The 20,598-nt window shown below is 44.2% G+C and overlaps 1 protein-coding gene across 3 annotated transcripts in view; it reads right to left on the bottom strand.

Moving 5' to 3' along the window:
• Window positions 1-20,598, bottom strand: part of LOC119215260 (unconventional myosin-XVIIIa-like) — a 54,310-nt gene that overhangs the window by 11,455 nt on the left and 22,257 nt on the right. For 2 of the 3 annotated variants that reach the window (XM_062558033.1, XM_062558034.1), the window contains exons 27-45: window positions 20,185-20,313; window positions 15,676-15,819; window positions 15,376-15,465; window positions 15,102-15,221; window positions 14,892-15,006; window positions 13,579-13,706; window positions 13,248-13,402; window positions 11,848-11,965; window positions 11,497-11,703; window positions 11,146-11,256; window positions 10,636-10,740; window positions 10,297-10,443; window positions 9,970-10,083; window positions 8,985-9,101; window positions 8,461-8,544; window positions 5,972-6,109; window positions 4,928-5,113; window positions 4,703-4,842; window positions 4,024-4,068 (exon numbers count right to left, since the gene is read on the bottom strand). In XM_062558033.1, the coding sequence (XP_062414017.1) occupies window positions 4,024-4,068; window positions 4,703-4,842; window positions 4,928-5,113; window positions 5,972-6,109; window positions 8,461-8,544; window positions 8,985-9,101; window positions 9,970-10,083; window positions 10,297-10,443; window positions 10,636-10,740; window positions 11,146-11,256; window positions 11,497-11,703; window positions 11,848-11,965; window positions 13,248-13,402; window positions 13,579-13,706; window positions 14,892-15,006; window positions 15,102-15,221; window positions 15,376-15,465; window positions 15,676-15,819; window positions 20,185-20,313 (2,393 nt within the window). The remainder of the gene's footprint in view (window positions 1-4,023; window positions 4,069-4,702; window positions 4,843-4,927; window positions 5,114-5,971; window positions 6,110-8,460; window positions 8,545-8,984; window positions 9,102-9,969; window positions 10,084-10,296; window positions 10,444-10,635; window positions 10,741-11,145; window positions 11,257-11,496; window positions 11,704-11,847; window positions 11,966-13,247; window positions 13,403-13,578; window positions 13,707-14,891; window positions 15,007-15,101; window positions 15,222-15,375; window positions 15,466-15,675; window positions 15,820-20,184; window positions 20,314-20,598) is intronic. The other variant, XM_062558035.1, reaches the window with a different exon arrangement.

Genomic DNA, 20,598 nt, shown 5'->3' with positions numbered 1-20,598 from the left:
TGCACCACCTTGAAATTAAACGCTTGGAGCTCCTCCAACCACCTGGCCACCTGCCCCTCTGGCTCCTTGAATGACATGAGCCATTGTAGGGCAGAGTGGTCTGTCCTCACCGTAAAGTTCAGGCCACTTAGGTAGTACTTGAAATGCCGGATTGACAGCACCACCGCCAAGAGCTCCCTGCGGGTGACGCAGTATCTTCGCTCGGCTTTGTTGAACGCCCGGCTGAAGTAAGCCACCACTCGCTCGCCTTCGGGGAAAGGTTGAGAGAGTACTCCGCCGATGCCTGATCCGCTAGCATCCGTGTCCAGCGTGAAGGGCAAGCTGGGGTCGGCTGGGGCTAGCACCGGGGCCTCTACTAGGGCGTACCGCAGGTTGTTGAATGCCGCCTGGCATTTCTCCGTCCAGGAAAACTCTTGGTCCTTTTGCAGCAGATGGAACAGGGGTGCAGCAGTGCCAGCAAACCCCCGCACAAACCTCCTGTAGTATGAGGCCAGGCCAAGAAAGCTCTTCAACTGTTTCTGGTTGGTGGGGGTGGGCCAATCTGCGACGGCCTGCACCTTCTCTCGCATGGTGCCAATGCCTTCGCCACCTACACGGTGCCCCAAAAAAGACACCTCCCTCTGCATGAAATGGCACTTCTCCGGATGCAGTTTCAGGCCTGCCGCTCTTATTTTTTCCAGCACCAACCGCAGCGACGCCAGGGCTTGTTCAAATGTTTTACCATGGACCAGAATGTCATCCAGGTAGACCAGGCACTGCTGCCGGGGGATCCCCGCCAGTACTTTGTCCATCAGTCTTACAAAAGTGGCAGGGGCATTACAAAGTCCAAAACTGAGAACCTTAAACTGCCACAGCCCCCGCCCAGTGCAGAAAGCAGTCTTGGGACGGGCCTCCGGGGCCAGTGGCACCTGGTAATATCCGCTGCGGAGGTCCAAGGACGAAAACCACGACGACCCGGAGACCAGGTCTAGGGACTCGTCAATGCGGGGCAGCGGATAAGAATCCTTCTTGGTCACCCCATTTACTGGCCTGTAGTCCGCACAGAGTCGCCATCCTTTTGTCTTCTTGGGGACCATGACCACTGCTGCTGCCCAGGGACTGTCGGACGGCTCGATGACACCTGCCTGGAGCATGTTGGTGACCGCGTCATCACAAGCCTGTTGACGAGCCATCGGCAGGCGGCGGGGGCGGCACTTGATGGGACGCGCGTCCCCTGTGTCAATCTCATGCTGCACTAGGTGAGTTTGCCCTACTTCATCCTCGCTCTTGGCGAAACTGCCTTGGAAGTCCAGGAGAAGGTGCCACAGCTGCTCCTGCTGCTGCGGCTGCAGGCCGACACAGTTCTTTCTCCACACCTCCTTTATCGCTGCTGGCGCCTCCACTGCACGGCTCATGGTGTGGACGTCCGGGAGAAAGACCCTAGATGACTCGCGTGGGCAGGCGGGGGGGATAGCGTTGCAGGGGACCGTCACCACCGTACTCGCCGCTGGTGTTGGAGGCCCGGGGGGTAGGGACGGGTTGGGGGTGGAGAGCAAGGTGACGGAAGGCCCTCCCTGGAGACTCACTGTGCCTTGCTGTAGATCTAGATGGCAGCCCGTGGCCCTCAAGAAGTCCAAACCCAGAATGCATGGGTCCTGAACTGCAGCTATCCACACCGGGTGGCACACCGTCACCCCTCCCACCGATAAAGACAGCAGACCTCTGCCCTTCATGGGTGCCAGCTCTCCGGTAACAGTGCGAAGTCGCACTGAGGTGGGGTCAAGATGAGTCCAGTCTGTGATCATGTCTGGTCTTACCAGAGTTACTGTCGAACCGGTGTCCACCAGTGCCAAGCAGGGCAGTCCTTCCACGGTAACCGGCACATAGAACGAGTCACCTTCCCCAGTGCGCCCCACCGCCACGACGGGCTCCATGCTGGCGTTGTCATCTTCTGTTGCCGAGGCTCGTGGCGCTGTGGTCGGGGTTACGGCCGGGGTCCGCGTATCCCCTTCTATGCGGACCCCGGGCCGTTTCCCTGGTACTTGTTTGGTTTGGGGCACTCTCTGGCCAAATGCCCTGGTTGCCCGCACCCCCAGCAGACTCTGGGTCGCGGCCGGTGTGATTGTTGTAGTGACACAGCCCTGATCAGTTCAGTCACTTCCGTAACCCACGATGGTTTCTCTGCCTCTGGAGGGACCGCCATCGCCGCCCTGGCCATAGGTGCTCCCTCACTATGGTAGCCTCCAGGCGCTGCACCCCACACATTCTCTCTCTCCGCAGCCAACTCGAAAGCCGCTTGCAATGACTGTGGGTGCTGCAGCTGGACCTGGACACGCAGCTCTGTGGGAACAATTGCCCTGATGAACTGGTCCCGCGCCAGCTCGCTCTGCACTTCAGGGGGCATGTGGGCATAAGCCCTCCGTGACAAACTTTCCACATCGTTTGCCAACGCCCGCAGCGGCTCTCCCGGTCTTCTGCAGCGATTGTTTAGTTCATTCCGCAGGAGTTCGGGTTGCAAACATTGTCCAAAACGCCTCTGGAGCGACCCTACCAGCGCTGGGTAACGACGTCTGTCTTCAGGGCTCAGCAGCAGCAGGCATGACAGCGCATCCCCCGTGAGACACAACGCCAGCTGAAGTGCCTTAGTCTCATTGGACCATTCCCCTGCATGCGACAGCAATTCAAATTGAGCCAGGAAAGCCTCCCATGGCGTCCTACCGTCGTATTTCGGTGTTTTTACCGTAGGGACTGCCGAGCGATGGGCGCCGCCATTGTAGTTTGACGCTACATTCCCCGGAGAAACCGCGGGAAAATCCGCCGCGGGACTGATGCCAGCGTCCCTAGCCATCCTCACTGCAGACTCTCTCAAACGAGCCCTCGCGCCCCTAGTAGCTCCGTCGAAACTTCTGGCCATGTCTTTCGACCACCCGCTAGCTCCCTCCTCCGCTTCTTTCCTCTCTTCCTTTACCGTAACGTAGCCGCTCGTCCCGCCGACACGATCCATGCCCACAGCAGGCTAACCGCTAGCTTTCCACCGGGTTCAACGATATCGTCCGTACGAAGACACTTCTGACACCAATGTAACGTCCGGGCGTGGTGGAATACTTAACACGCTGAGACGAATAGTTGCCGGGCAGAGATCCTTTTATTAGCGAAACACCACAGCGTCCGACACAGTAACTCCAGCTCACTCAGTCAACACTTCCAACAACACAACAACCGGAACTACGTCATGCTCCCCCGGACAGACCCTCCCATGTCCCGTCTGATTGGCCGGAGCGCCGAGAGTGACGCTACCTGACCGAGTCCCCAACAGGGTCGCTACAGTATATTTAAAACTGTCCAAATGCAAAATTAATTGTAGTGTAATTATTTCTACAGATAAATCTAAGTTTAGTTTTGATTTCAAATGAATGTATCATTAAATGAAAATGTGATAACTGATATGCAGGCCTGTTGCATTTGCTTTGGAAAACCCACCTTGTAGCAGCAGAAGGGTAAGAATTCAAGCACATGCATGACAAAGGTGTATTACGAAGCTGCAAACATCGGATCATAAAGAGACAATGATGCAGTATTACAGCCGGTGTGTAACAAGGTGCTGTTTCAACAGCAGTGAGACTGTCTTGGAGGAGGATGGCGGTGTTGTACATTTACTATTCTAAACTCTGCTAAGTGTTCTATGGGCCATCAGATTTTTGATGATTTTCCAATGTAGTAAAACAAGCCCTGGCCGTCTGTGCCCAGACACCCTTAGCCCGAAAGGAAATGAAACTAAATGAAACACCAGGGCCATCCTTTAAGCGTGGCTTTTATCTGAGATATACACCACAGACAAAGCTTTCCAATCTATTTAAAGAGACTTCTTCTCACTGTGTTGTGAACAACACAGACTTGCCCCTCAGTCTGTGAACAACACAGACTGAGGGGCTATGAAATACTGCATTATTCTCTGTTGTGGTTAAAAAACAGGTGAGAAAAAAAAAACACAACTTGCAAATAACCATTCTGACAGAGACAAAGCATGCTTTTTTCCATTCTCACGTTTTGTTCTTTCTTTTCTGATATTTTGTCACCGTGGCTTGCAAACTGCCAGAAGTGTGGAAAACACCATAGGGGGAACAAAGGGAAAAAAGAGAAGGTGAGATACACAAACAACAGTGAAAGAAGACAACCAGCTGAGATAACAGCAAATAAATTGTTTTACACTTACACACGCACATGAAATAAATATCGATTGTAAAGCAGTGACTTGGTAAACCTTGCGCCTCCTCAAACAGAGCTAGCGCGTGGAACGTCTCCCCTTTTATAGAGATCTGTATTACTGCAGCCAGGGCTCAGAGGTAGCAAAGCCCTCAACCCCTTTGCAAAGAGAGAAGTAACCGGTAGCCGGTACAGGGTAAACCAACGCAGAGACAAAAGATCAGAAGCAGGGAGCCGAATGAAACCGTGTGAGAGAAATAACAATACAACAACTGTATTATGACTCACACAGTACTAAAAAGGTAGACAGGAAAAGATGTGGGAGACAAAGAAGGAAAAGAAGAAGTTGTGATTGACAGGCCAAAAAAAACAGCAGTTCACTTTTCTTTAGTTTCTTGCAGAAAAATAACTGGTTCAGTGTTTCAGCTATGGCACAGTATCCCCTGAGGTACCAAACATTACAGATCCACTGGAGCAAAGTCTGTGTTTTCCTTTTTAGACAGCTACGTCTGGATCTCACCTGTTGACTAAGTCGTCATTGTCATCACTCTCCATCTCGTCCTCTATGGCAGCCTGCAGGTCACCTATCCTCTTGAAGGCCAGCTTAAGGTCCACTTGTAAGCTCTGATTTGCTGCCTCTAAGCTCTGGATGTCCATTTCCTGTTGAATGGATGACAGCACAGACGAAGTACGGTTACCTCCTCTAGTGTGAGCTAAGGTAAATAGTATCACCTAGCAGCCTTACCAACTCGTGCTTCTTCCGGCTCGCCTCGGCCTCCTTCTTCGACAGCTCTCCCATTTCTTCTTTCATGTCCCTCATCTGCCTCTGCATTCGCTTGTTCTGATCTTTCTCCCTGTTTTCCGCAGCAATCCGTTGATTTTTCTCCTCGGTCAACTTTTCCAGATTCTCCTTTAGACGACCCACCAGGCTCTGGGGAGGATTCCAGGTGAGCAGAGCAAACTTGTTCTTACAAGCAGTCAAGTGAGCAAATAGGATCTCCTTTGTTCAGTTTTTCCCTTAAATGTTTGGTGCTAGCTCACTATAGCTGGTCTAAACACCATACCCTGTCAAAATATTTAACATGAAAGGAATATTAAAATTGAATAGCGACAATGTTAATGCGACAAAATTAGTCGTGTAATTTTTGTCATGCGGAAAAACAAAAGCAGACAATTATATTTTGGGAAAGGTACAGTCAATCTGCCTACAATTTGAAGTCCTTTATTTTAAGAAAACAATATTTGTGTCAATTGTAAAATAATCATTCAAACGCATTTTAGCTCCATTTGCGATTCAATACAAAACCATGTTCTCGATATGGAACCCTTGTGAAAATAAGGTTGAGAAAATGTAATTTGAATTTGTATTTGTCCGTTTGTTTCACCCTCATTAAAAAGGACTATATGAAACTTTTGATAATTAGAACAAACTGAAGCAAAAACTAGTTAAATTTCTACTGCTGCGTTATGCCAATATATTGGTATTTCCAGTGATCACTATTCAATCAGAAACAGAAACAAAGGGGAAAAAATCATTGATAAAGTAAAAGGAAAGAAAAATTGCATTTAGCACACGTGAGATACAACAAAGTATACCTCTGGGTTCAGACGAGGGTTAAAAAACTTTTAAAAGATTTGAGTACAGCACTTTTCTCAACTATCAATCAAAACATGAATTCCTTAGCAGATGCAAAGAGCTGGATCTATGCAAGGGATATTTTTCTATCATCTCTTGCTCTTGGTAAATACAAAACAGAACAAAGGTTCGCAAAGCACGTCTATGACTCACCTCCATGCGTTTGATCTGTGTCCTCTCGTACTCCAGCTTGGTCTCCAGCTCACGGATCTTGGCCTCCTGACGGCACACAAGAGACTTTTCCACCATGGACTGTTCTTGGAACTCTAGCTGGCTTTGCAGCGAATGAAGCTGGAAGAGACACACATAAACACACGTAAATACAAACTACCCCTCCCCAAGGACCAGTGATGACCCTCTAGATCTCAGGGCTTGGAAAGAGTTTTCCCTAATGCAATGCATGTAATACAAAATTAATTTTCCTTTTTTGTAAAGATGTTATCAATCTTTGTGGAAACATGTTGCATTCAGCATGAATGATGAACTCTAGATGAGCTCCCCGAATCTCACCGCAAATGGTCAAGACACAAGCTTGGGGTTCAGGGCTGAGTCACAGTAATGTTCCGGGTTTTGGGAAAGAGCATCCATTCGTTCAAAGCATGTTTGTTCCATCTGAACTGTTTTCTCACAACTGATAAGAGGAAAGACACGTCACGAAAAATGGTCCAAAAGGCAGTTCCTAACGGGGGGGACTTTGCATCCGAGTTTCCCTTTTGAAACTACTAAAGAAGCCAGATTTCCCTCCCACTGGGGGATGCGATAATCACTTCAAGGTCAAATGCTTCAGATGACTATCGCCGCTTTCTCTGGCATTAATAATGCCTTACATACTGTTGTGTATCTCTAAAGCGGCCAAAAATGTTTTGATGAGATGGCTTTGCACACATCTAAGTGCACCAAAGCTTTAGCATGCATATTGATCAATCCAATAAAAACGGGGTCTGCCGTTAGTACGGTCAAGAGCTCAATTCTGTCCTTTAGTGGAATTATATTTAGACACTTTGTGTTCCAAGGTAAGTGGTTTGATTTTGTTTAGTGAATGCATGTCGACACTTCCTCAGGGAGTCCTGTCACTCTGAGCCTGAGCGTATGTAACGTGCAGGCAAACAAAGCACTAGATTGCCTTATTCGAGTTAAAACAAGCTCTGATGGTGCGAGGGGAAATTCATTTTGGAAAGAAAAGCCTTAAAAAAAATAATGAGCAAAATGAGCATTCATTAATGCGTGACACATACGTTAGAGGCTATCCTCTGGAAAAACAGTTATTATCAAAACACTATTACCATAAAAGCACTATTATCAACATAAGCCTGAATCAGGTGCATTAACCTTTTTACCACATGAATACACATTAAGCCAAGCCTCAATCATTTAGCTGACAAATCAAACAAAGAATACAACAACTAAGCTAATCGGTCCAGAAACATGCTAAATCAGACGAGTTTTATGACCCCCATGTTACTAAAATATTAAACTTTAAAACAGTGAGCTGTGTGCCAGTTGTGTAAGATGCATGCACAGTCACAATGAACATGCTGTTTAGCATGCTAACCGTTGCATATTAGTGCTAAAGACAAATTGCATCTGAGGTACACAAAAATATTTGCAGGCTCACTATTTGCCTTGATGAATTAATGGATCCCTTTGCAACATTGATATGCATGTTACAGCAATCCAACTATTAGTTGTGGACAGACGTTTCACTCCAAACCAAAAATGTCAACCTCAATCTAGGAGTCATGCAGAGACTGGTTGCCCTGCAGGTGGCATCTCACCTGCTGATATCAGTTCTTGGTACACAGAAAAACGCATATCATATAATACAATATATATATATAAATAATAAATATAAAAAGCCCATAAAGTGCTTTTCAAAGACATAAAATATGAATTCTTCATGATCATAACATGTATTAAATGCCCATGCGAGTATGTCATTCGACAAAAAAGGCACAAAAGTGCATATCTCAGGGCAACTCCTCTTGTCATGGTAGTGAGTGAGTGTGCGAGGCAGCTAGTAAATCCAGAAGTCACGGGGCAGCAGCTTGACATTTTGTGTGTGACAGCAGTGTGCATCTGCTGGAAGGGATTTTATATCATGTTTGACAGTAAAATAACATCTTCACTGTTTTTCCATTCTAATGCAGTAACACGGTTTTGCTGATTTTGTGTCCAATTATTTAATCACTGCAATAGTTAAGATAAGAATAATTATGATGCTCGCTAGGGTCACCTTCTCATTGCCTTGAAAAAAATTTCTAACGTTCAAAACAAAAGAAAATATATGCATTGGCAATCCAGCGAGGACAGTGACGAGAGAAGGTGCATAGACAGAAGCTGAGGCACAATGTTAATAGAAAATTGCTGAAAGAACCGGAATGACTGCTTTCAATTTATCTAACAGGTTAAACCATACAGAAACAATCGAGTTTGTGTACATGCCCCCTTCCTTTTAGAATGAGTACTCAGAGGCAATAAAGAACGGTTTCTCACCTTGGCTCTAAATCTTTGTTGATTCAAACTAATTCATTGCAATTTTGAGAAGAGACTGAGCGTTTTCGTTTGGTCACAAGAATCAGTGTTGATGCAGTAAACAAGTTCCTAACAGGAACCTTCAGTGTTTTTGAAATGCTTCCTTGTACCTTTTCTTGGATCTCCTGCTTCTCCTTCGTGGCCTCTTCCAGCTGAGCCTGCAGGTCACTGATCTGGCTCGAGTCCCTGGCAGACTAGTGCAAACATATCCACAAAAAAAACTAAAATCAGGATATTTGTGTGTGGGAGAGGAGAGGTCATTAATGCTATTCATAGGTTTCAATTTTATGCAAAAAAAACTATCCCTTTTTAAAATGGTTAATGAACGTTGTACTTTTGTGCCAATTTATTTGTCATGTGATCTGCTGCAGAACAGCTTGCCTCGCCCTGATTGCAGAGCGCACAGTGTGTTTAGAGGGGACTATGTCCTCCAAACCTCAAAGCCACACTATTTAAACATGCAGAGAAGAAGGTAATGTTAATGATCAAAGTAAAGACAATACACAACAATTTATCCAACTACAGGAATTATACTGATTTCTGTTTTATTTTGGGTGGAGCATTGGCAACATAAGTAATTCATAATATTGAGGCTCTCAAACTGCTCACCGAGGTATTAGGCATGTTGGGTTACCTGGGCAACTGCAGCTTTGTGTTTCTTCATCAGCTCATTCATGTCCTCCTGATCCTCCTCCATACGGGACTGCAGGTCATTTTTCTCTCTCTGCAGACGGCTGACCTGCTCCTCCAACTGAGGACAAGGAGAAACATACATTTCCGTATTGAATGACAGGGCTTATTCATGAGCTTTGGAATATGATAAATGGTCATTAGCTGGCCAGGCCATGGCAGTCCTGAAATCTCAGCTGATGGCAGTGAAATGTAATCTGGACATGGGCTCTGGCCGAGGGATGAGACCAATTGGAGATAATCAATTGCCTCATTTAGACACGGATAAGCACAGCCAGTGAAGCACATTGCCGATGTCCTGTTTGCAGATCGTCCTCTGTGTTCAGGGCCGGGGGGGGGATTCAGATCCTCAATATGCATTCTCTAATCTGAGACATTTCCAGGACCTCTCCCAGCCATAAATGCAGCAATTAACGCAAAGCATCGGCACTAAGCACTCAGTGTGTGCCACCCCCAGAGACACAAACGTCCACGAGTTTGACATGGAGGCAATACTCTCACGAGACAGCCATTAATGAGCAGATGGAGAGGGAAAAAAAATTCCACAAAGCTTATTTATGCATTACTGCAAAAACATTGAAATCAGATATAAGCCAAAGGGCATTTATTATTCTAATATACCACCATGGATTTATGATGCCTGCATAATAATGTGTGGAGCCCAGCTGCATTTGTTTAAGAGTGAATGCTTGCGTGGCAAAGGCCCTCCCTTAATTAAATATTGTTGGTCTTCCAAGGAAGACTATAGAAACATTAACATGAACTATTGAGTCAAAAAATCTGTTTCCACAAAAGGGTTTGTTTCATTATCTATTGATATGTTAAAACATACACACATATTAACACACTTAAATGTATAGTGAAAACATTTGCTGGAGTGAAAAATTGGAAAATTTGTGGCGTTTAACTCTGCACATGTGAAAACTTACCGTCATCTTGGCTTTGACCACATCCTCCATTTGAATATGCAAGTCCTCAATTTCAAGCTCCATCGTCTTCCGAGCCTTCACTGCAGTCGCTGAAGTGAACTCTGACTCCTCCAGCTGTGGGAAACAAGAGGAAGGAGAAGGTACCCGTAACAGGATGGGAGACAAATATTAGTCGACCAAGATCACTAGCCATCCCAATATATTGCAGAGGAATGATCATTTAACCACCTGGGCAAGAGTATACCCATCACCAGGACAATTTATAAAAGTATGTGTTTTTGTTTCATCCGAATGAGACACAGTAGTGTTCAACAGGGGGGGGTATACCTGATTTTTGAGCTGTGCGATCTCCCTCTTGCTGGGGGCGTTACTCTTCAGGTGATCCAGCATTATCTGTGCATCAGCCAGAAGGACCTTTGTTCTCTTCAGGTCTTTCTTCAGCCTCTTCTCTGTCTCCACATCCCTCTGGCTCACCTGAAGGACAAACAAACTGCCTGTCTAGCCTGTATTGTTATAAACTCTCTGGTTTTCTATTGGCCCTCTTTGTCCCACGGCACCCCTCCAAACTTCAAAGCGGTTCTCTTTCTCATCAAAAAGAAGTGGCGCACACTAAATTGTGCACACTTAACAGTGCCGACAGGGACCAGAGGAAAGTGATGGAGGTACCTGGTCCTGGGCGCTCAGCAGTTTGGACTCCAGCTCTCGTCTCTCACGCAACACTTTCTGCTTGTCTTCATACTCCTCCTCCAGCTGCACCTCCATCTGTTTCAGCTGCAGGACATGGGAACAGAGTGTCAGGACAGATGATCGGTGATAAAGTCTGACCGAACACAACATTAACCATCCTTCTAGAGGTGGCTGCTCTTGCACATCAAAGACGAATGTATTCCCCTAACCCGCCGCCGATCTGCTAGCCTGTAGATCCATCAGTTTGCAAAATCTGATATTTCACTTTTCATTTTTAACAGAGATAAAAGAACACTTTTTATCATCTAAGCTGTATTTATTTTATTATTAGTATGAATGTGGATATAAAGTTGGATATAATATTGTTAGATAATGTGGTCTTTTGAAATGACTTTTTACTTTTGTTCGTATGAATACAGCGTATTTATATACGAATTGGGACAATCAATATGCCTCGATCACTAAGTACAATGAATGAGCAGCACCAACCTTCTTACTGCAGGAATGCCTGATCTCCTCCACCTCTTCGTCCTTACTCTCAATATCTTTGGAGTGGGTCTGCCGCTGCCTCTCCATCTCCATCTCAAGCCGGAGCTTAGCCTGAGCGCATGACAGGGAAACAAACATGGAGGAAGGAAGAAAGAGACAAACACCCAAAAATGAAAAATAACTAGATTTTTTTAATTTGGATTTTTACCATCCATCACAAAGGAGATGCTTTAATTAAATAATGTCTTAATAGGTAGAATTCTATTGAGTTACAGTTTGAAACACTGAATAGTGTGATACAATCAACTTTTAGCAGTAGAAAGTATTTAACTATGCTGCATCGCCCTCTACCTGCTCCAGCATCTGGATGGTTCCAGCTTGTTCGTCCAGCTCCTCCTCCTGGTCTTTCACTTTGGCCTCGAGTTCACGAAGTTGCTTTTTGACCTTCGACAACGCCGCTTCATCTTTCGACTCCTGGGAGGAGAGATCCTTTAGCTCGGCCTCCAGCTGCTGCACCTTCACATTCACTGCGCACAATTCAACGTCCTTGTCCTGCAGGTGGAAGAGATACAGTTTAAAGGACATCTGGAGCAGCCCAATTACGTCAAATAGAGAGCGGGTGGACCAGACGTATAGCCCCTGAGAGAGGAGATCCGATCACGTTTGAAGTGTGTAGTGTAGTGTAAAGGGGCTTACCTGCAGCTGCTGGCGGAGGTTAAACATCTCACCAGTCATTAAGTCTTTCTCTCGAGCCAGCTTCTCCCTCTGGCTCCTTTCTCGTTGTACCTCAGCTTGAGCCTGGTTCACCTCCAGGTCAAATCTGGAACACACACACACACACATGCGCATGCATGAAGAAAATGGTATTCGTGCATGAGACAAGGGTTCCACAGGGCTTAAAAGTTGAACAAAAGTAGTCAACTTTATATCCGTAACTACACCAAGAGCCAATCAGGTAGCCCCCTGGATCTAAAAAGTCAATGCACCAATGCCAATGCACAAGTAGCTCAGACTTGCATTATTTTTAATTGCCAACCAGATATGAACACAAAAAGACCAAGGTGGCAAAAAAAGAAGCAAACACAGCATCAAATCCAGCTGCTCAGCTTTTTAGCATTTTTGAGAATGCTTCTGTCTGTAAAAATAAGTCTGATTCTATTAAATTGCATGAGGAGATTACTTACTTGTTTTGTCACCCTGTCTCTAATACAACATGATGTTCATCTAGTAACTATGGTCTTGTAGGGTATGCTTTAAGCTAGATCTGCCTTGTGATCGTGTCCGGCCTGGGAGTTGACCATGTTTTCATCTTAGAACTTTAACCCTTTCTCACCATGTTTTCCGTTACTGAAATGACTTGCAACGCTTTGGTTGCCTAAAAATGTCTCATTCAGCCTTTGCTTGTCATGTCACTTCTCGTTGCAGAAAATCAGAAAAGCCACACTCAAGGCGGTAGTTGACAAACCAATTGCTGAAGTTTCGGGGACTACGTCCACTTCTTGTATAGAGCCTATGGGAACTATTCCCAGATGGCTACAGGAGATCTAGTAGATAAAACTGGGACATCAAGTCATTTGTCATCATAAACTGTTCCCCTTGAGCCCATGACCTTATCCTGGACAAAGATCGCAACATCAGCTCAGCGCTACCTCTATTTCAAGCTCAACTATGAGGTTACAATTGGTTTGTAATAATGATCCAAATGTTTTCTTCAGTTGTCTGGGACAGAAACACTTATGGTTAGCGAACTTAAGAGCTAAGTGTTTCATGCTGTCAGCTTGTAGTAATTCCCTGTTTTTCTCTCTGAAGCGTAGCTGAAAATAATTTCACCCACAGAGCATCTTCAATTAGCCACAGGGGAGAGATCACATTCTGCCACAGCGGTAGCTTCTCAAGTGCTTAAAGTCTGAGTCATTTTCTCAGCTAATGCAATTCCACAGATTACAGAACATCTCACTCAAATTAAAGGAAACGTTAGCGTTCTGCCGGGTGGGTCAGCGCAACTCTGCCTGGCCTTTCATGGAGAAAAAAAACAATATGTTCTCTGTTATTTGTGTTTATGAAAAAAAGAAAGATAGACACATAAAGAAACTGCTACAGACTTCCTCTGTTTTTTCTCCAGATCATGGTTGCGACTTTGCAGGCCCTCCATGTGAAGCTTGGTGTCCTGCAGCTCCGCTGTCAATTTTTGGCACTTCCTCTTCAGCTGCTGCACAGAGCGCTGCACATCCTCATTATCTGTCTGCAAATCAGCCAGCTGCGGAGTGCACACACACAAACACATGTAAACAAACAAACATTCCTATTATTCTTTTGTGATTCATTAAAGTGAAATGCATATTACATGTGTATAAGTGGCAACAAGAGTGTGGTAACCAAACAATATGACAAACTTCCTATGAATGATTTAGGATTTTATGTAGAGTTTCTTGCCCTTCTCTCAAGTTGTCTTTTGCTCTGCTGCTCTGTGTCCAACTTTTCATCAAACTCCTGCTGGAGTTTCTTTTTGGTGAAGTCCATTTCACGAATGGCTCGGTTATATTTTATCCGCCACTCGCCTCCTGGAGGGAAGAGATACAATTCCATAAATAACTGTATGACATTTAGGTGTCTCCTCCGTTTGATGTCGGTTTAACGCGGAAAACACAAAAAAAATACTCAAAAGCTCAGTGATGATGGATTATGGCGTTCAGCACTGGCTGTGATGAATTCAAGAACTGAGATAATCTAATCAATGAGAAAAATGAAACAACTTTAAAATCAAATCTCAACCCTGTAAGTACAAAAGGGTCGACAGGAAACTACAAAGCAGCCTTCCGCTCTAATCTTGGATAAAACCGAGGTAAGAATTCAGAGCACACCACAATAGTAGGTGGAGTAGGACATGGCTAAGTGGCACTTTCCACAGTTCTTAGCCGACCCTAATTCTGGAGCTGTCAGAGGCTATCAGAACCATAACAGTGGCCAGTCAGATATTCAGGTTCAGGTTTATTTCCAAGCCGTATCATTTTGGAAGCTGTCCATTTCTCATTCACATACCAAACCAGACTCCTCCATCAGTGCTGCTCATTAGCATATATATAGCATAATGACAACTTGCAGGGCCACCGGCTCTGATTCCAACGATTATTCTCTCATTCATCTGAGAATTCTGATGTGCTCTGTAATGGCTTGTCTGCCGAGGTGGGTTGAAGGGGGTTGGGAACACAGAGAGAAGAAAAAAAGTCTTATGGACAATGTGCTCTCAGCAGGAGCTCCTTTTCCCAGCAGGTGCAGACCAATTAGCAACAGGCATTAGTTGTATGCCTGGGAGCAAACGTCTTAATCCCCTAGCGGTAAATCCCAAACTTGGGAAATATACTTAATAGCATTACGCGAGATGTGACCAAGTCTCGCTGCCATGTCACCCGCTGAAACAGACGAAGAAAGCCGTTAATTCCCGCAGCTATTAGTTTCGGGTGGGGGGGGTTAAAACTGTACACGTAGCGCTGGTATGAGCGCTCAGTAAATTATACTCCTGCCCTGAGCTGACATGCCCATTAGGCAGGTCTTGGCATGCTGTTGCAAATGTCACAAGGGCCAATTAATTAGGGAATTGAAAACAAATGTTTAAAACCACTGATGATCAAGACTGATTTCTAAGGGGGAGAAAAAATGGGTTTTTCTGGCATAACAATAAACCCCCGGATAGATGAGAATCTCTGTCAGCTGCAAATGTGGACTTGGGAGTTCGCAGCTCAACTAACCAGCGTCATCGTCATCATCCATCTGGCCGTTGAGGTCTGACGTCTTCATGAGCCGAGCTTCTATCACCTCCAACTCCTGTGATTCAAATTTTTTCTTCATGCTGTCGAACTTGGTCTGGAATGCAAACACACATCAAAAGGAATACTTTTATACTTTTTTTGTTTAATATCACAATGGGAGTTTCTAAAAAAGTGTCCGTGTGTATGTACCTGTAGATCCTTCATTTCCTTCTCCAGACGGAGTCTCTCTGAAGTCTCCGTCTCCAGCAACTGGGATGCGGACTCACCGGTGCTTCTCTCGTCGGCCAGTTCTGCCAACAAGTCTGAGATCTGAACACACGCACAAAGACAGGGTGTAATACAAAACTACAAAACACTCACCACCGTTCTTTTACAACTAAGAAATAAAAAAAAAAGTTTAATTTCACTGCCAATCTCAAATATTGTTCTCCCAGCATGCATTGCTGCAGGCGAAGGAACCCACCCTGCTCTCCAATCGATCAGTGTTCAGTCTCAGCTCATTCCGCTCTTTCTCCACTTTTTCCAGCTTCGATTTCTGCTGCTGTATCTCGTCCTTGGGTACAGAATGTAGCCAATATATTTTATATGTAATGTAACAGGTAAAACTGTGAAATATTAAGTCAGAGTATCAAGAGACATCAAATAGGATTAACATGAAGTTCCATGCTGCGGTAGCAGGCAGTGCCTCATTAAAGGGGACTAGAGGCTGCCTGGCTGTGAGGGATCTACGAGTCGGGGTGCATCGAACAGAAAGGCTCCTCACGTCTTTGCCTCGCATCTGCTCCTCAGTGAGCTGGACCTTAATGAGGGGCTGCACTGTGGTGAAGAGCTTCCACCATGGCCAGTCCTTCACGCCGCGGTTCTTCTTGATGTTTTTCTGGAGGCAACGGATTGCAAGATCCTGAATCTAATAAAACGCACACAGAAAAGAAGTCCCCATACAGAGACACAGGGAAATTATTATTTGGTGAAGCATTGGTTCTAAACAAAAGACATTATTTTATCTTTTAGAATTACTTTTTGTTACTTCATTTGACGGTACGTTAACCAGCTAACGGTGGCATGGTTGTCTCTACCTGGTGATGTGTCGAAATTGGCAACCTAGTGGTTGAGCACAGCTCGTGTGACGTGTACACACACACACACACACACACACACACACACACACACACACACACACAGGGATGCCGAGATTGAGTGTTAGTGTAATATCAATGTAATCACTCCTAATTGTATCCATAATTAGATTTTCCAATATAAATGAGTGCAGTGTAATTTAAAAAATGAGATTATCCAAACTTTACAACTGTTATTTGTGCAGTACATGTTATATGGTGTGGTGTTATATGCAGTGTATGGGAAGAGTTAATGTAACGGACAGACATCACAAGCTGGTTTCCAGGGGCCCTTGAAAGAAATCCCCGAAAATAAGGAAAATCACGATCACCCAGTGGAATAAATGTTTTATCGAGCTTGTCTATTGTTGCCATATCATCCTCAACACCGATGAACAATATTTGAAAAACATTTCACTCCTCATTCTTACGCTATTTTGCCTGTGTCTGGGCTCCCGCAGCTAACCCGGGACTTGCCAACCTCCTCTAGAGAGTTTCTGGAGAATGTTTTCCAAGGCTCCAAGCAAATTTTTTGCATTAATTAAATCAAACATGTTGGCAGCTAATTCCAAGTATTACACGATTTCAATGCTGCTTATGCATGAGGCTCTCCAGCAGCAGATTATGGGCAAACCCAATTAGAGCAACGCAATTCTCAGCATCAGGTACATTTTACCCTGAAGGTACTCTCTATGACCAATTAGGATTTGTCACACAGTAAAAGCCTTAACATCGAGCAGAATGCAGCGCATTTCTGGCAGAAGATTTAAACAGGTCTCAGTTGTCATATTTAGTCGAAACTGAATAGAAAACAAACAAAAGATTATACTCCACTAACACTGTGGATAAACACGTTCGTATTCACATCCCATTAAGAGGGTGTGACAGCTGTAAGACGCTGTTATGTGAATTAGGCTTGTGAGCCAAGATTAGGACTAAAGTGTGTTTCTGTTCTCCTTCTTGTATTCTACATTTCCATTAGAGTTCAAACCAACCGGTTTAAGTGTGTGCGCATGCACATGTATGCAGTCCTGTCTGTACATATGTCAGACATGACCGCTTCTGAAAGCACGTATATGCTCAGTGTCTCTCAGAGACCCGACCCTTCGACCCTAAACTTCGACTTGCAAGAAAATGTATATAGAAATACTACTTAGCACCAATGCAAAGCATGCCATTACAGTCGGAGAAATTCATGAATGTTGAGGTGTGTGTTTGCATGTTTAAATGAATGCAATGTTCTGTGTCCTTTATTAAAATGCAGTCAGCACTCTTGCGGTGAGTATACATCATGTTGCCAAGCTAAGGCCAACCTATGATTTCTGTTTTACACTGATTTCAAAGAAAATTATTCAAAAAAAAAGAAGAAAAAAAAATGTCCCTGAATGACAAAGCCCTGAATGCAGCGAGTGACTGCTGAGGCAAAATAACAGACTTTCAAAATGTCAGGTTGTCCCCTTGAGGAAGCTTTGACGGTTGGAAGGGGGCAGGGTAAAAACACAAGAAAAATTATGGTTTTGTCACTTAATGTCACATGGGCTCAGCACAGCTTCACAAGGTTAACATGCCAAGGAATATCAATCAAGGGAACTGCTGACTGTCCGTCACATCTATACACATCAACCAGCAAGTGTCGGAGAGGCTTCACAAGAACACGCCCACACTGTTACAGAGGAACAGTATCATCCACTGTACCTGCTAAGATTGGATACTTCAATCAGCGCAAGAGGCTATGGAGCCCTAACAATATTCACAGAGGGATAAAAGGCTAACAGCAAAGGCGCAAGTGGATGTTATTATGTGATTATTATAGTATGACTGAACAGCAACACACTCTGTGCATCGTGGAGAGAAGGGGAGATGAAAATCACTCCAAAGACGTGCTTATGTTCCATTAATCTGGTGACGAGTAATTGAATCAGGAATAATATAAGCAGGATGAGATTTGGGTAATCATTGCAGGAAGAGAGGGTATGCACATGTGTAATAAATCCAGTCATACTGTGGTTACTTGAGCAGTAGGTGAAAAGAAGGGGTAAAACAAGGCGAAGTGAACTAGACTTGGCACTGCTACTCACTTCTTGTTTCTCTACAGCAAAAATGTTCACACCTCAATCTGACTCTTAAATGCAGGTACTAACCTAATATTTAGAGGGCTAGCACCTTTGAACCTGAAATTGTGCATTTTGGCCATCCCCATTAGGATTTTTTGCAAGCAGAAGTGACATAAGTGGAAGTAGTAGTAGTACTAACAGAAATACTTCCATTAACTTTCATGAACTGAAAACACTCTGCAGAAAGGTTAAAGTTGTGAGACGAAAACAATGGTGTGGAAATGACCTGTCAATAACAACCTTGAAACTGGAGACCATCAAAACAGGTGTTAGCACTTACGAATTGGCTTTAACTTTTAGGAACAGGACCCTTTGTTTAGAAGCATGAGACATGGCTCAGGCTGAATGGCTCTTATTTACCCAAATGTCTTATCATTTATCTGTAATCTCCTGGTGTAATTATTTCAAAAACCCTGTGAGAATGACTTAAAGGCTTGAATTGCTAATTGTTACAAATCTAAAAACTGTGAAAATGCTTTTTCCTGCTAATTTGCATCTTGATTGCTGAATCTGTCTGTTATCTCTTTTTTGTTAAAGCCATACAAACTCTTTCCAGTGTTTATGCTAAGCTAACACAACCAGCTGTCGGCAGTAGCTTGATGTTCACCATACAGGCATTATAACATGACCATCTCAAAACTGTTATGAATAGTTCTAAAGAGGTATATTAACTGGTATTTGAAATATATAGATATGAGAAATATTTTTTTTATATGCTCTGCTAAGTTTACTTGATTTATTTGATTGAAATTAACTGATTGAATTTTGAGGAGAAAAACGGGGTATGACCATGAAAGCAATGTGTATAATCATCGGCACAGTTTGAATAAGCCACTACACTAGATCCCCGTATCACACTGACTTTATAGAATTTGCGGTTAAATTGTATGTAATATTGAGTTTAAGAGCAATGAAATTACAATGTCTTATGGACTTATCTCCAAGAATGCATTTGCGGGAAATAAGGGGCACATGGGGGCAAACAGAAAAAAAACTGCCTCTTTGCTAATGACTTTTGTAATTGCACAGTTGCCTAGCAATTTTGAACAACTTCTCGCTGTTGATTCATTTCTCACTCTTGGAGATTACGGAGCACCAGCACCATAGCCTGCTTCAATGTGTGAATATGAACTATGAACCTCATAAAGAAAAGATATTGGCCTCTCTTGGTTTCCCATTTTCAACCATCAATTACTCAGACTCGACTTTTAGTAGAAAAGCAACAACAAAAGGGAACTGAATGTCCAGTGATATAGAAGGTTATATTGATTTACCACATTGGAAAGATGACAATTTCATAGTTTCACTGGCATCATATATAAGATATCTACTAACAGCATGTCATACTAGATGGAGAGCAGCAATGTTGATTCTGTATCTGCTGGTTCATCACTAGCCAGCTGAAGCGGCATATTCACTTAAATAGTAATCCCACAGAGGGAGAAGCACTGTGGGGTGCCATACATCACAGGGGGACATGTATGAGGCCCAGAGAGATGGACCCATCACATGCTGACAGAGAGATGGAAGATGGGTGGACCAGATGGGTGTGTGAGTCAGCAGTATGTTTGATAAGGCTGCACTCAAGGGAAGCGGTTTGATAAAACGCAAGAGAAATGGGCTAGTCTCTTTCAAATATCCCCCTGGGAGAGCTGATTGGATGGATTACGAAACAGGCGGTAAGGTAAGGGCGAAAGGGTAACAGATTTAGAGAACACATATATAATTGGTCAAAGATTTACAGCAGAGCGCGTTGGTTCTACCCAAAGAGCAGAGCAAATGTGAACTAAAATAAGCTGTCAACAAGGAGTTCTCAACTCCTTGTGGAGTCCTAGGGAACAAGGCTTTGGGGCTCACATTCTCCACCGACCTAATTTTGAAAAAAAGAGAGAAGCAGCTAAATGGAGCTAAATGGAGCTTGATTGATGGACCTGTTCACTTTTGAATGGATCAAATTTACTTTCATGCCAGATAAACATGTGGTCAATAATTCAGTTTAAAAGGTTTATGTCCTCGGTCCTTCTCATGTGACGTCTTTCCTACCTTCCTCTTCTTGAAGGCTTGCCGTGCCAGGTGGCCCCTACAGGCAGCTTGGAACAAGGTGAAATTACACCTGGTCTTCTCATCCCTCTGCTCTTCCAGCTTCGCAAAGGTACCGGCTCTGAAGAACAGCTTGAACAAAACACATAAAACCAAATTAACTTATTAGTGATGGATAACATTAGTGAGAGATTATGTATTACCTGTTTTAGAGAAAATTATATTGAAGGGCAACACATCAGAGCAAATTACAAACAGAAACAAAGTAAATAAGTGCACTGAAGCAGTTAATCAATAAGAAGCAGTGTAATCCACAGACAAGTGAGTCTAAGTGGGAAAGCTGTGATTAAGTTATTATCTCGGACAATCAGCCTTGTCGGTTTCTAATTTAGGCCAAAGGTAAAACACAGGTAAACA

The sequence above is a fragment of the Pungitius pungitius genome, chromosome 16 (assembly GCF_949316345.1).
Source record: "Pungitius pungitius chromosome 16, fPunPun2.1, whole genome shotgun sequence".
NCBI classification, from domain to species: Eukaryota; Metazoa; Chordata; class Actinopteri; order Perciformes; family Gasterosteidae; genus Pungitius; species Pungitius pungitius.
Note: the sequence above shows the minus strand (reverse complement) of the source record. Positions and strands in the feature narration are given on the sequence as shown.